General features: G+C 40.5%; 3 protein-coding genes across 4 annotated transcripts; 2 read left to right on the top strand and 1 right to left on the bottom strand.

The window, feature by feature from the left end:
* The first annotated feature begins 79 nt into the window (after nucleotides 1-79).
* On the top strand, nucleotides 80-1,760 carry LOC108601704 (tether containing UBX domain for GLUT4). Its single transcript, XM_017989617.1, has 2 exons — nucleotides 80-159; nucleotides 212-1,760. The coding sequence occupies exon 2, from the start codon at nucleotides 253-255 to the stop codon at nucleotides 1,681-1,683; it is 1,431 nt and encodes a 476-aa protein (XP_017845106.1). The 5' UTR covers nucleotides 80-159; nucleotides 212-252; the 3' UTR covers nucleotides 1,684-1,760.
* LOC108601264 (prolyl 4-hydroxylase subunit alpha-1) lies at nucleotides 1,726-3,147 on the bottom strand. The gene is made up of 6 exons (XM_017989164.1): nucleotides 3,126-3,147; nucleotides 2,919-3,072; nucleotides 2,169-2,865; nucleotides 2,072-2,113; nucleotides 1,857-2,022; nucleotides 1,726-1,795 (listed from the first exon to the last, which is right to left on the bottom strand). Exons 1-6 carry the CDS (start codon nucleotides 3,145-3,147, stop codon nucleotides 1,767-1,769), a joined length of 1,110 nt encoding a protein of 369 aa, XP_017844653.1. The 3' UTR covers nucleotides 1,726-1,766.
* A 721-nt stretch (nucleotides 3,148-3,868) lies between these two features.
* LOC108601950 lies at nucleotides 3,869-13,320 on the top strand. Of its 2 annotated transcripts, none has more exons than XM_017989934.1 (7): nucleotides 3,869-3,942; nucleotides 5,123-5,340; nucleotides 10,495-10,617; nucleotides 11,084-11,217; nucleotides 11,269-12,036; nucleotides 12,095-12,250; nucleotides 12,315-13,320. In XM_017989934.1, the coding sequence occupies exons 2-7, from the start codon at nucleotides 5,298-5,300 to the stop codon at nucleotides 12,669-12,671; spliced, it is 1,581 nt and encodes a 526-aa protein (XP_017845423.1). In that variant the 5' UTR covers nucleotides 3,869-3,942; nucleotides 5,123-5,297; the 3' UTR covers nucleotides 12,672-13,320. The 2 variants fall into 2 exon arrangements, with proteins under 2 accessions (XP_017845423.1, XP_017845424.1); XM_017989935.1 differs by having other exon boundaries at nucleotides 3,873-3,950.
* The last annotated feature ends 1,503 nt before the right edge of the window (nucleotides 13,321-14,823 follow it).

A 14,823-nucleotide genomic window follows, 5' to 3' on the forward strand; every position in this document is an offset into this window, starting at 1 on the left:
TATTCTAATGATAATGAGGATGACACTGTGTTGGTTGCAATGTTGTGCACTTTCTGTAATCGACTAATCGATTGTTAATCGAACAGTGACCGGCATAAAGCTGTTTTGCTCGCAAATAAACAATATTGTTTATACATTTAGCTTAAATTTCAGCAAGCGGTGCGTATTTGGTCTTAGTTATATTTTTACTCTTGTACACATTTGCACACAGTAGGGCTTCATTAAACGCGCCACCCCCCACAAGTTTGAATCATGGAGAAGCGCGTCACTGTGTTGCTGCCCAACAATCGCCGCCACAATGTTACAGTCAAGCCAGACATGACCTTGCTTGAAATCCTCGAGATTGCCTGTGCGAAGCATGGCTTTGATAGTGAATTGCATTGCTTAAAGTTTCACAACAAGGAGGTCAGTCTGACTCAGCAGTTTCGCTTTAGTGGCTTGCCAAACAACTGTGTGCTGGAAATGGAGCCCACGGACAAGCGGCGGACTATGAGCAACGTTCTTGTATGCATTCAGTTGAGCGACGGCGCGCGTCAACAAGCAGAATTTGCGCCAAACACGACAGTGTGGCAAGTGGTGCAGCAGCTGTGGGGCATCCAATCTGAATCCTATCAGAGCCCGGTCATCGTCTACATGCGTAGTGAGGTAATTGGCAGGGAAAGTATGCAGAGCACCACGCTTAAGTCGCTAGGCATACTGGAAGGGCGAGCCATGATGCGCCTGCTCGATAAGAAACCTGAGGAGCTAAAAACCCAAGCCAACGTTTATAAGCCAGCTGAGGTGAAGCCCAAAGCAAAAGATGATGACGAACAGCCGAGCACATCTAGGTCTGCAATGGCTGCTGCTGGCGGTTCCGGCGGCTTTGCGCTGACCAGCAACATGTTAAAAACACTTAAACGTGCAGCTCCCGATGAGCAGCCTGGCCCGAATGAAGCGTCCACTAGCGAAGTGCAGAAGACACAGAATAACGATGAGCCAGAGCGGCCAAAATATGACTGGGGTAGTGGATCGGGCTATGCACTGCATCAGCCAAAGCCACAGGATAAATTCAGTGAAGAAGGCGATGACAGTCCGGAAAAGCAGGTACCGGTAGTCAATGTGATTGGCCCCAGACATGCCGTGCTATTCTCGCTAGATGCCAGCAATAAGAATAACGATGACTTGCCTGATTCATTTTTTGATTTCACCGTCAATGATCTGAAAATGGTTTTGAGAGATCTAAAGCGCACGGCTTCAGGCAATGAAGATGCGCCGCTGCTCACGGCAAATCTACGCGAGTTGGAACGTCAAAAGGCCATGCTAACCAAACTAAATCAATACAAAGACTGTGTGCTGCGCATACAGTTTCCCGATCGCTTTGTCCTACAGGGAATGTTCAAGCCACACGAACTACTTGGCAAGGTGGAGGAATTTGTGCGTGAGTTTCTTGCACAGCCCAGCGAGCAGTTTCATTTGTTTACCATACCACCAAAGAAGATACTACCGCCCAGCGAAACACTGCTTGAGCTCAACTGTGTACCCAACGCCGTGCTGCATTTTTCCTACGTTCAGGAGAGTCTGAATACAACAATCAAACGCTTTCTGCAGGAAAAATACACGGAGCAGCTGACCTCCGAAGAAGGTGCTCACTTTGCAGTGCAAAAGTATCGCATCACCAAGGCAAGTGTAAGTTCCAGTAGTTAATCGTCAACAACGTCAAATGTATGGCTTTAAGCAAACAGTTTTGGGTGATATTAAAGAACATTTGCTTTATTTCAAAATCGAAACTAAACATTTTCAATCCATTTACTTAGCACTGAAACAAAAGAGAAAGTAATCAAATGGCTGAGTTTGAGAAAAAGAGCAAATAGTCTTACCATACTTGGAGCCTACTATTACAGGACATGCAGCGTGTAGTGTATTCTCATGTATGTTGCCATCACTCTTGAGATTGTGCCAGAATAACGCACTGCCCTTTGTCGGCTTGATGGTTAGCTTGAGATTAGGGAAAATGGTAGCGCCGCCTGCTTCAACATTTCCCAACTAAAAGAGTAAATTAAGCATAAGCTACAAGCAAACTTGAAGAACTTACATAGAACAGTAAGGTAGCTATGCGATCTGGTTCTCCAACATGCTGCAAATATATGTTTTTTTATTTTAGCTTATATTTGTTATATTTGTGCACTTACGCTGCTGTTATAGGCATCCAAGTGCAAATCGTAATGTCCGCCTATGCCATAGTTGATTAAGGAAAGCAATTTGGTGCCTTTATCCTCAATGCCCGACATATCCTGCAGTCTTGCATAAATTGCCTGATTAACGGTTGCGTCAGAATAATCAATTACAACATCTTTGGCGCTGCGTTGATGACTTATGCGTTCATCCGATACTAAAGCGGGCTTAAACTGCAAATGTTTACTTAACAGCACTTCAATTTCTTTGTTGGAAATAGCGTCGTGGTAGATAACCATATAAGGATTCATGCTCAACTCCTCCATTTTAAGTGGCGCAATGCGCAGAAAGGGCGTGGTCGTCGTATTATAACGACAATGCAAATGAGTTGGACGTTGCAAGTTTGTATTACAGTTCTGCTTGAACTGCATTTTACTCTCATAGTGTTGAAGCACTTGATCAGTGGCGGATTTACCATAAGATGGGCTGTTCACATGCCGCAAGGCAGCATCATACTGTCTGCGCTTAATCAGCAGTATGGCCAGCCACTTATCCATGTTGCTCTGAGCCAGCCCGTAAAGCGCATTTAGGCCTATATCTTTCTTTTGGTATTTGGCCAGCGCTAGCCTGAGCCAAACTTCTGCGCGCAAGTATGCGTGCTCCCTTATATTATATCTGGCCATGGCATAGCAATCCAATGCTGAGAATGCAGCGCTAAAAATAAAGCTATGTTAATTAGATACTTGGCAGCTAATTGCAACACCTACTCTGGTTGTACATTTCCAAAGAGCTTACCAGCTGCCAGCTGATAGAGCTGCAGATTGTGTTCAGTGGCCAGAGTCTCAATGCTACGACTAGCTTCCTTAAGCTCAGCAGCAGTGGGCAACTGCAAGCTTAGACGCTGCGCAGTGTTTATATATTCTGCAGAATTAATTAAGTTTTAGCAAGGCTTACAACAAACCTTACGGATTCACCTTCTCCAACTGCTTTATCCATGTAGTCAGCTAATTTATGCCAATCTTCGTGCTGATGTCTTTTGAGCACAAAAGTTTTCAGTGGATTATACAAATATTGTTCCAAGTTATATTGTAGATCTAGTTGCAAGGACCTTAGCTTAGTTATTGCTCTATAATTAGTGATATTTATTTCAAAATTAGAAAGCAAAGACTGCGTATTGTAACACCTTTGTATGTCGTTTTGTTTAACTTGCAGCGCCTGTACATAGTTTTCCAAGTTATTAATTAGTGTGTCTTCCAGTTTCAAGAGGCTTAGCAATTTAGCTGTTGTTATTGCAGGCGTCTCTACATTAACCTGCTCTGCACTGCTGCAGCTAAGCCAAGTGATTAGCAAATATATAAAAATCATTTTTAAATGCATTTTGCATGCGCGTAGAGTAACGTTTTAAATGCAGTATACTTCTAAACTAAGCGCAGTGTGTTGAATAAACTCAATTTAGCTTAACTGTAACTAATTGAGACTTTATCAGATTTGTATGCTAACTTATCGTTATCAAAATTTGAATTGTCGCTCAGCGCGTTGTTCAGTGTTGCAAAGTGTCGCAGTAACTTCCACATATGAGTGCGGAGAGACTTAATAGGCACACATGCGCACAATCGCTTTCGAAACCGAGTCCAAAGAGGCCAGGCAGCCTCGGCTTGTGGTTGTCTTGTATGTTGGCCACAATTTCTGATTCATAATTCAGTTTTCAGTTGTTGGCCGTCTGTTGAACAATCAAGTTTATTTAAACGCGCATTCGCAGCACGTCAGCTAAGAGCGTCTCGAATTTGAATTGTAAGCGGGTAAAGGAGACTTGCTCTAGCAACAATTACAATTACAAACACCAATACAAATACCAGCTGGATATGTACATATATTTAATTTAAAACAGCAATAACAACAGCAACAACAACATAACAAGAATGCGTGCCAATATGAAAAAGTGAAAAAATAGCAACATTTTGTTTGAGCATTTAAAGCCGCTGGCGAGGCCAAATCAATCTCGTGAATTAATCAATACATTAAATAAATAAGCGAAATGTGTCAATTTGCTAATTGTTGTAAAGTGCCAAGCCTAATAGTGCTAATAATAAATGAAATCGACGAGTGTTTAACACATTAAACTAGACAATGCAACAAAAGCGTTACGAATTCAGCTTTTACCCATGATTTTTATCATTTTCTTTACGTAGAATTGTCGCGAACGCGCTTCTGATCATCTCTATACATATGTATATGTAGATATGACTTTTGTGGCACAAGTGGCCTGAACGCGAAACATTTTTGGGGGCGTGGCTTAGGCAGCGCACATTGGTAGTGACAATAGACACGAATATTATGGAGCGACGGCCAAGAAATCAACCAAGCAGCCCGATTGGAAAGTGCCGCGGCCCGTTACGCTTACAGACGCTCCTAATAAAACAAAAACAATATTTTGTATACAAAAGCAAAACGACAAACTGGCAGTTTAGTTAATAATCAGTTATAAATGTCTATGATAAAAATATCTTTTTTTTTCATTGTTGTTGTAAAATTGTTGAAAATGCCAAAAACGAAACAATAAAATAAAAAAATTTTCAGGCAGAGCCCACGCGTTGATTTTTATCGACAAACGTCGGCTGTTGCCGAGTCTACACTTTTACTTACTTTAACGTTTAAACAGAAAGAGAGAGTGTTTGTCCAGCTCATTTGCGTTTCTGTTTACCGGTTTTTATTTTTGTCTTATTTTTGATATTTTCAATTTACGCGCATTTCTTGCTATTGTTTGGTGTTTGTTTTGTTTTTGTGTTTGATTTGTTGCTCGGACTTTGCTTAGTGTTTTCCTTTTGCTGCCTAAGCCAAATGTAATAGCTTCATTAAATTTAATTAAAACAACTATGCACTTCCGAAACGCGACTCATCTTCGGCAGCAGCACGAGTCGCGCATTAAAACAACAATACAAAAATAATAAACGTTTATTTTTTAACTTCATAGCAGCGCAAAGAAACCAAGAAAAAAGCAAAAGCACAAAATATTGTTTATGCTTATGATTACAACGGTAGTTCACTGTGAGTGCGTGTGTGTGTTGTTGATTTAACAAGGAAATTGCCAGAAAAGTTTGTGCATTAAAAATAACAAAAATACTGCCAAGCACAAGAAAAGTGTGAAAATGAATTTTTTTGTTATAGGATTTTTGATTATGCAGGCGGCAAGTAAGTTAAACACTATATTTAAATATTTCTGTTGTCTACAAATTATGACTAACTAATTGTGCCACAGGTGTGGGTAGGGTTAAGGGTTATAATAAACATGCATATAAAATTATATTATGCATATAATTCATTCATTCGTTCGTTCATTCATTCGCTTTCTTTCGTTACATATTACTTGATTTAATTGCTATTATCAACAACAAGTTCGTGCCTTAAGTCTTTCGTTTTGCCTGCCCGGTTACGCATGAAAAAAGTTATTAAACAGCTTAACACAGACATAGACACAGCGCGTGGCCACACATTTGGGCAATCAACTTGAATATTCTTTGCATCACATTCATATTTGAAAGCAGACCACGATGTTGTAACAACAACAGGTTATGAGCCACGTTAATAGATTAAAGCTATGCAGATAAATACTTGCAGCTTACAAATTGAAGATCACATTGAAATAAATTTAATTGAATTGCCAACAGCTGCACTTGCAACAATACTTAAAGAATTGTTAACTAATGCAAAAGCTTTTATTGCAATATATTTTTTTGTTTTTGTAAAGTGTTTTTGTAATTATATGTTTTGGTTTGCTGCTTGCGCTTAAAACGTTTACCTGGCCAGCTTCTGTCTGTATTTTGTGGGTTTGGTTAAATTTCAAGCTTTTGTGCTTACCCAATGCAAACGAGCTTAGCCAAGAAACTTGATAGTTTCTAAAGTGCCATGACTTGCAAGCATTAAGAGCAAAGCGTTTTGTTCTTAAGCCCGATTTCTGAGGATTAGGCTGCAAGTGTTGTTGCTGCCCCGCTGGCAAGTAATCGTTTTCATTGTTTTCAAAACATGGCCCTCACGCAGGTGTTACAATAATAGCTCCATGTCGATCGGTTATAACAATGCTGAAAGCACTTAATTTGATTTGCATGCAAATTGAAAAACAAATTAATTTGGCCTGACCTTCGTCTATGCAATTTGGTCTAAACAGCTTTGTGGCTCAAGTGTAACAAATCAAATGGAAAGACAATTATCAACTTAGTCAAGTGCGTACAATTAATAAATGTTAAAAGATCTTAACTTATATGAGCGCTGCTGCCTTGACATTGAGAACCGAACATGCAAATTTGATATTGTGGACATTCACGCCCATAGTCAATGCTAAATCGGTCAAGTTCAGCTACAAGCTGGGCAAGTAGACCAAAATCTAATTTGGTGTGAAGAGCCACACACTGTAAGTATAGAAAAAAATCTACATAAGATTGTTGTCTCATTTGCATTTTGCTGACTGCAAACAAAACAATGTGGTCTAGGAACTAAACTCGAGCACAGATTGCACAATGTGTTTGTGTCTGAGCGTGAGAGTGTGTGTGGTCTAATGGTCAGCGCTGTCATATTGATGGCTTCATGATGCTCGCTCGCCAAGCCCAAGCCCAGCCATTGAGCTGACAGTGATTCATCAATATGATGCCAATCAGTTTATTGAGATGCGCGGCTTTGTCTTTATCTTTATCTTTGTTGCCCTCAACTTTTGCTTTTGGGCATTTTGCTTTGTGCTCGCTGTGACCGGCTTAGTGTGTCATGTTTTTGTGGTCAATGACGCAGCATTTTAGCATCGCATGCCAACGCTCCACTCTCTTTCTCTCGCTCGCTCCTTATATAACCCACATTAGGTCGCATTAGCGTTTATGCAACTTCTTAGTAAAGTCAACAAAAAATTAAATAGGCACAAGTCTTGACAGACTTTAGGGCTCTGCAGTTGTTTTTGCTATTGAACTAAAGTAGCACTTGAGCTGGCGACAAAAACACGCATACGCCACGTCTGACAAACAGTATTTGAAATAACTTAAAAGCCCGTTAAAACGCTAAACAGCAATTAGCAGCATTTGCATTTTGTACAACTTATGTGTAATTGCTAATTATATATAAACAGCGGCAATAAGAAATGCCAGCCTCTGACTACAGCAAATTGCATTGTCAGGCAACCGCAAGCAATTTAACAAAGAAGTGAAAGGCGAAGGTTATCGCCAGAGAATCGTCCTGCGCTTAAGCCGCTTACATGATTACGCATTTTGTCTGCAATTTGCTTTCATTTCTGTGCATGTAAGCAACGCATGTAATTTATACGCATTTTGCACACAATTAACAATAAATTAAATCATAATTATTGCAGCTTTACAGCCTCAGATGTAACTAGCATTGTTTGTAACTCCAACTCTAACTCTAACTCAAGCGGTGTGTGTGTGTGTTGGCTCACGCAACACGGCTGACTGCTGACTGCTGCTGGCTAACGTAAGACCTTCAAAGGTCACGCATGCTGACTTCAGCTTCAGGCCAAGCACAGCTTTTGATTACCTCAATTAGGGCGCCAGATGGCTTGAGGCTTGCCACAGGTAGCGAGGCAAGTAGCGTATTCTTGCGTCGACTTGTCAAATTGCAATTTAATTTAACATATTCGAAAAGATCTACGAGACAATCTTTTGACGTCTACTTTGGCTTTGTTGCGGCAGTTGTCTGCTATCGCTCACTGTCAAGAGCATCGTTCAATTAACATAATTAGCTGACAAAACGTATTAGCATGCAGCTTGGACAGCTGACACTTTAGACAGACTCTATACACTACACTTTATAGAAATGAGTGGCAACAATCACAACAGAAACAGTTTCATCATGCACTGCCCTATCGGCGGCCCAGAGTTGTGCCGGGTCAGGCAAGCAGCAAGGTCAGCATTAACAGCATTAGCTACGTCATATGCCCACATGCTTGAGATCCCACAGATATTGTTGTTAATGCCGCATGCCACCAAACATATTATGCGTTACATTTGATATCGTGTCTGGTGTGTTTAGTTTTCGTGGGAAATTGAAATCTTTTGACACGACAAGGTCAAGCATCATTGGCTCTAAGCAGATAAACATCTTTATAGCTGGCTAGGGAATTTTTCTAAGCGCTGCACTCAGCTTATGTAAATTCACTTCCTTTTACAATCAAACACTGCCATTTATAGGCGCATGCGACAAACAATAAACCATCAACAGCGACTTAACAATGCGAAACTTAAGGTAAATAATAAAAAGCTGCTTTGGAGGTGAAGGCTTCAACTCGCATTTACCATTTGATTGAATTCATTTGTATCCGATGATACAAGTAATTTGCATTTAACGTTAAGCATGAAATTCAATTAATGCCCAAGCAGCTGAAAAAAATAAATAAAAGTAAAAACAAACAGACACAGTTGGAGCCAAAGCGCAAAGTGTTGGTAATTAATATATAAAAAAAATTGCTTTTGCTGCTGACCCACTTTCGCGGCAAGGTGCTAACTGGATAGCGCCTGGGCAGGGGCTTTGCTATGCAGCATCGTTGAAACGGAAAGTAACCGGCCAGTGTCTGTGGCTGTGGCTGTGGCTAGTGCGTCGGTCAATGGCACGCTGCATATTTACGCCTCATTATTTGTTCAGTTTCAATTTCTATTTGCTTGCAACAACAACAACAACAATCACAACAAACACTACTGTAAAGCCAGACGCGCGCTTAAGATGATGACGGTGAAAGCGCCTGACTCTGACTAACTCATGTTAGTTGTAGCTTTAAGTTTTTAGTTTTTGCGGCTGCCGGTCTATTTGCCGGCTATTGCACTTGGCAATGTTTGCAATTTTCCTGAAAGTTTTTTCTTGTTTCTTTTAAGCATTAAATTGCATTACAAATATTGAATATATGCGCATGTCCATGCCAATCTATTTTAATGTCTTCATTTACAAATTTGTCAGAGCTATGTGCCATTAAAATAGCTACGCGCATTAAGTGCGGCCAACGCGGCGCATGCGTAGTGCCGCCAAATATTTTAGATTCTACGCGTGCTTATAATTAAAAAGCAAGTAAAAGTGCAATTAAGTACGCATTGGTGTGCTAAACAATCTTGAAAACTAAAGCGTACTGCAATTTATGCCAAGCTAAGCGAAAGTTTTGCTTAAACCAAAACTTTTAACTATTATTACTGCAGCTTCATTAAGCTCTTGAAGGTTGCTTCGCAGCATAGAATCTGACTTGCTGCTAATGAGAGAACGTTTGCTTTTAATAGACACTTTGGCTTTACCTTGCCACGCTGAACTGTTTATGTTAACGCGGGGCAAGTTTTTAACCCCGTTCGAGCGCAGCTAATGCCAAAGTCCGCGCATTGAGTTTGCAGCTTAAAACACGCTCCATTTTCCTTGAACCAATGCCAGCAGCTCTGCTTTGGTGCATTGGTGAGCCAAGTCCAACCGCCAATTAATTGGCCAGCCATTAAAGCGGATGTACGCTATAAATATGTATAAAATCCATGTCTCTGCCTATAAGCGATCTAAGACTTAATGACTGCAATCTGTTGTAAGAACTCGCATTAGAGCACGCATAACATATTTCATGTTCCACTTGACGCGCTAACAATTTAATTTGAACCCAAGCAACTCGTTGCCAATTTGCGGCACTTTGGGGTCGTAATACTTAAGCCTTAAGCCATTGTGTTGCATAACTAGCAAATAACTCGGCTGCTTATGCAGAGAGACACAAACAACATAAACAAAGATTTTTATGTACTCGCATTAGCAAGCTCTGATTTATTTTATAGCCTGCCCATAAGGAAGTTTCTGGCTTTCAGCCAAACCACAACTTAGCTAAGTTGTTGCTGTAATTAGCTTGGTCACGGCAACTTAAACTTAGCGGCCAGTCAAAGTTTAGCAAAAGTGTAATTGTTTAATTCACAGCAACGCTATTGATTATGCGCTAATATTTATAATTTTGTATATTTGTTTATAGTGTATTATGAAATCTGTGGGCTTCATTTATGGCTGGCAAACCATCATTAATCAATATTTCAACCAACGCATTTTTGAGCTTTGTGGCGGGCCATCATCATTCAACAATTTGATAGATTTCCATATTCCAAAGCTTGAGATTTGTATTTTATTGTTCGATTTATAAACGCGTGCGAAAACTGTGCCACAGTCACAGTCAGAGTCTCGGTTTAATTGGATTGGACACTCACGTATATTTGTTTGTTGTTGTTGGCTATAAACATTTTCCTTAAGCTCTTTGCTTTATTACTAACTTGAACTTATGCCTTGTATTATATTGAAATACTTACCCTTACTATGTATGCTATTTTGTTCTCTATTTATACTATTTATTTATAGGATTGGCTTGCGGGACGTGCGTTTTTATGTCCGATTTTGGTTTCACACTCGATTGTAACTTCAAAAAGTCTGGACTGTTTCGTGTACGAAATTTGGGTGGCGTCAAAGCGCATTTCGGTTTAGGTAAATCCACAGCAAATTCTACCTTAATCCCCATCCCACCATCTATCTATTTCTATATAGCAATTGTATATATTATATTGTTTGTATATATAGTTAAATTCCTAACTAATCGGTAGCAAGCCAAACCAAACCGCAGCAGCAATTAAGTTGTTGTTCAATTAATGCCAAAGCCAATGCCAACGTATAGCTAAAGATAGAGATATATAGAGAGAAGCTAACCTGATGTTGAATGTGGTTCAATATCCGTAGCATTGAACTGCAAACTCTGTTTTTTTTATTTAACACTGTATATACACAAAAGTTAAACTATAGCTCAGCGGTTATGTTTAAACAAAGGCGTTCTTATTGTTGTTCAACAAAAGCGTTTAATTAACCAGCAAATGACTGGCAGCTTTTGCCTTTTGATTGATGAACTATCTGCGTATTGCGGCAGACGCTCTAATAGGCTAATCATGCTTGCTTACAGGCCTCAGCGTGGGTGACGAGCTGGGCTTTGCACAATCTCTGAGCAATCTGGAAAGCGATCGCCGGCGTGCTATAAGCTACAGGAATGGACCGCCCGAGCTGGTGGGTGTGCTGCCCTCATCGCAGCAAGAGGAGGCAAGTTCATGTTGCTCAGCTAAGTGCACCGCTAATTATACTTTCTTACAGCCAAGTGCGCCAGTGCAGCCAGCGCAGCAGCAACAGCAGCAGGCGGTGCTCGACAAGCGCATTAGCTCACGCTCCACTGGACCTGTGCCCTATAATCTGCAGCTGCTGCAGCAGGCGACAGCAGTCAAACTGCAAGCTCAGCAGCAGGCGCAGATGATGACAGAGGCGCGACCGTTGCCCTTGGGCGTGCCAGCTTTCAGGCCCATACCACAAAGAGCAACAGCCGCTGTGCCCAGTGAGCAGATGGCGCAGCGTCGCATTGCTGTGGACAGCACACAGCCACGTGTGAGCATTAACAACAAGCTGGTAGATGGCCATGCCCAGCCGCACTCCAATCGCACTTTCCATGCGGATAATCCAATGGTAACGCAGCCAAAGTCGGCGGTTCCCGCTTTTCAGGCTATGCCAGACTCTATTGGGCGCATTGCTAATGTAGTCAAGACGCCAGTGTCTGTGCCGTCACGTGCGGAGCAGCGCACGCTGGCCAAGCATCCAAACTATTTGCAATTCGAGGAGCCCAAGTTTGACCTGAAAGATGTAACCATTGAGGAGCTGGCTGCGGCTGCTAATGTCAGCGTGCCGACCATTAAGCATGCCATCTATGTGCGTGAGCAGCAGCTCAAGGCAGAGCATCGTGCCATGTTGGCGTCCAAGCTGCGCGAGGAGTTTATGCGCACATCGACGGCAAAGACAACGACAACAACCAGCACGACAACAACAACAACAACCTCAACAGCAAGTCCGCTGACTGAGGCCAAGGTATCCAAGGTGAGAGCTACATAGTTTCAATAGTTTGCTTGCCTGACTAACTGACATTCATTTGCAGGTTATGAATGCGCCCAAGGAGTATTATCCCGTGGGCTATGACAAGGACTTTGATGACAACTTCAAGTCGAAGGTGGATCTGCCGCCTACAAGTTTCTCCTGCGCCAAGCAGAAACACTTTCCAGGTCTCTATGCGGACACCGATCTGGGCTGCATGGTAAGTATACAAATGTCTGCGCTCCCTCTCTGTCCCGCTCATTCTCTCGCACTCTCTGCTGCAGGTCTTCCATGTCTGCGCGCTGACGGATGACGGCATGGTGCGCAAATCTTTTCTCTGCCCGGAGAACACACTCTTTGATCAAACCATATTGAAGTGCAACTGGTGGTTCTATGTGGACTGCAGCACCAGCACCAGCGTCTACGACTCCAACATACCAATTTCGAAGAGCTATCAGCTTATGAAGTCGCTCACCTACTTCTCCAAGTACAACAACTCCAACAAGGAGCAGGCGGGCGATAAGGATGAGAACGCTGTGGATGTGGATTCGCTTCGCGAGTCCATGGAGGGTGTGGCGCGTCGCCTGGAGCAAGCTAAGAATGCCCAGACGCAGCTCGAGGATGTGCAGCTCTCCAATTAGTTCGTTAGTCTCCATATGCATGCTATCTGAGATTTAGTTTTAGTTAAGTTCAATGATCGAGCGTTTCTGGTCGATTTGCCAACGGTTGTCCTGTCCATAGTCTCTGGCCGATCAACAAACAATATACATATATATTTCCTACGAAATGGGCGCCTTGTCCATTGTTTATGCTATAGGCGTACGGCATAGCCCTTAGTTTCTACCTACACCTAGTTTTAAGTTGGTTAACGTACAAGCTAAGCGACTAAGCTATTACGGTTAGTGTTATTTCATATTAATATTTATTTATTGTATTTTCGCCACAAATAAAACATGTTATCACCAACGCTGATGCAGTGAGAACTCTAACTGATTGTTTTTGCTTGGGAGAAAGCTTGTAAAATGCTCAACAACTAGACTACAATTTGTTAGCGTACAGAATATTGTTTTAAATAAACACATACGAGCTTACAAGATGTTTATAAATGTCAATTGGAAAGTATTGCATTTGCAGTGCATGTTATTCTTCACCCACTGGCTCATTTGCCACTAAAGTTAATAGCGACGAAGAAATACCAGAGGATGATGACAGTGTTGATGAAACAATTTTGAACGAGAATTTAACTAATACAAGTGTAAGCAGCTCCACGAGACGCAGCAAATCGTCTTCACGCAGCAAATGCTTTTAGATGTTTATGTATACATATATTATTAATCATATTTACATTTATGCTAAAGCTATACAATAAAAATCAGTTATGTCAAAACTTAATAATGTTTTAATTAAAAAGAACTAAATTCATTTTGAATGTAAAAGTTCAATTTGAATTGGGTAAAAGTAAGTATGATGGATATACAAGGTAAGTAAGGTAAAAATTTTTTCATTTAATGACAGCAAAAAGTTAGTAAACAAACGAAAATTTTTCGTGAAATATCATACTTTGATAGGCCGAAATTCAGCGAAATGCCGTCCTATTTCAGAGTTTTATGACTTGTTAGACTCGTGAGTTGGATAAGAATAAAACTGCATTCAAACTTGGAAAGTCACGAATTTCGATATTTTGGCAAAAACTGAGTAAATTTTTTGACACAAAATGAGCCGTCTTCATTTCTTAAACACTTTCATCTAACTTTGAGAGTCTATATCCAGCCAAAAAAAACGCAACACAGAAGTGTTTTCAGGTAATTACTTATGAATACTAAAATAAACATATCTTTTGTGTTCGAATAAAATAAAAAATTGTTTTTGACAAAGTTGGGCATAAACCCATTGCTGAAAGAACTTTTTGTTAATTTCTTTGCAGAGCTATAATTCGGCTAAAAAAAATCCGAATCAAATGCTTTGTACGTCAATATGTTGGCGTGGAAAGCACAATTAAAATGTGCTGGAATTTGTGTAATACAAAAAATATTTGTCGAAGTTATGAACAAAACAGTAAGCAAACAAAAAAATTTTGTGAAATATCGCACTTTGATCAGCCGTAATTCATCGAAATTTGCATCCGATTGCGGAGTTCCGTGCCTTGTTAGACGACTCGTGAGATGCATAAGAATAAAACTGCGTTCAAACTTGGAAAGTCTACGATTTTTGATATTTTGGCAAAAAACGTGATGTAACCCCTGTACATTTTTGACAAAAATGATGCCGTCTTCATTTCTTATCACTTTCTAACTTTGAGAAGCTATATCTCAACCAAAAAAAATCGCACTGAAGTGAGTTTTGGCTTAATTTACTCATGAGATTGTAAATAAACATATGCTGTTCTGTTTAATCAATAAAAAATTGTTTTGACAAAGTTATGGCAATGAATCCAATGCTGAAGAGTTACTTTTTGTTTAATTTCAAATATTGCGAAGCTATAACTCAGCTAAAAAAAAATCCGATCCAAATGTTTTATACTTCCTTATGTTGGTGTGGAAAGCACAATTAAAATGAGCATAAGTATGTACGCTACAAAAATTATGTGGCGAAGCTATGAACAAAATAGTAAACAAACAAGACAAATTTCTGTAAAATATCAATCTTTGATTGAGATGTAATTCAGCGAAATGACAACAATTGTTGTTAACGTGCAACACAACTTTTGTTTGTTGATGAATAAAGCAACATTTGTTGTTAAGGTGCAACACAACCATCCGCTGTTGATGTACAAAGGATCAATTGTTGATGTTG

This window comes from Drosophila busckii, chromosome 3R (genome assembly GCF_011750605.1).
Source record: "Drosophila busckii strain San Diego stock center, stock number 13000-0081.31 chromosome 3R, ASM1175060v1, whole genome shotgun sequence".
Lineage (NCBI taxonomy): Eukaryota > Metazoa > Arthropoda > Insecta > Diptera > Drosophilidae > Drosophila > Drosophila busckii.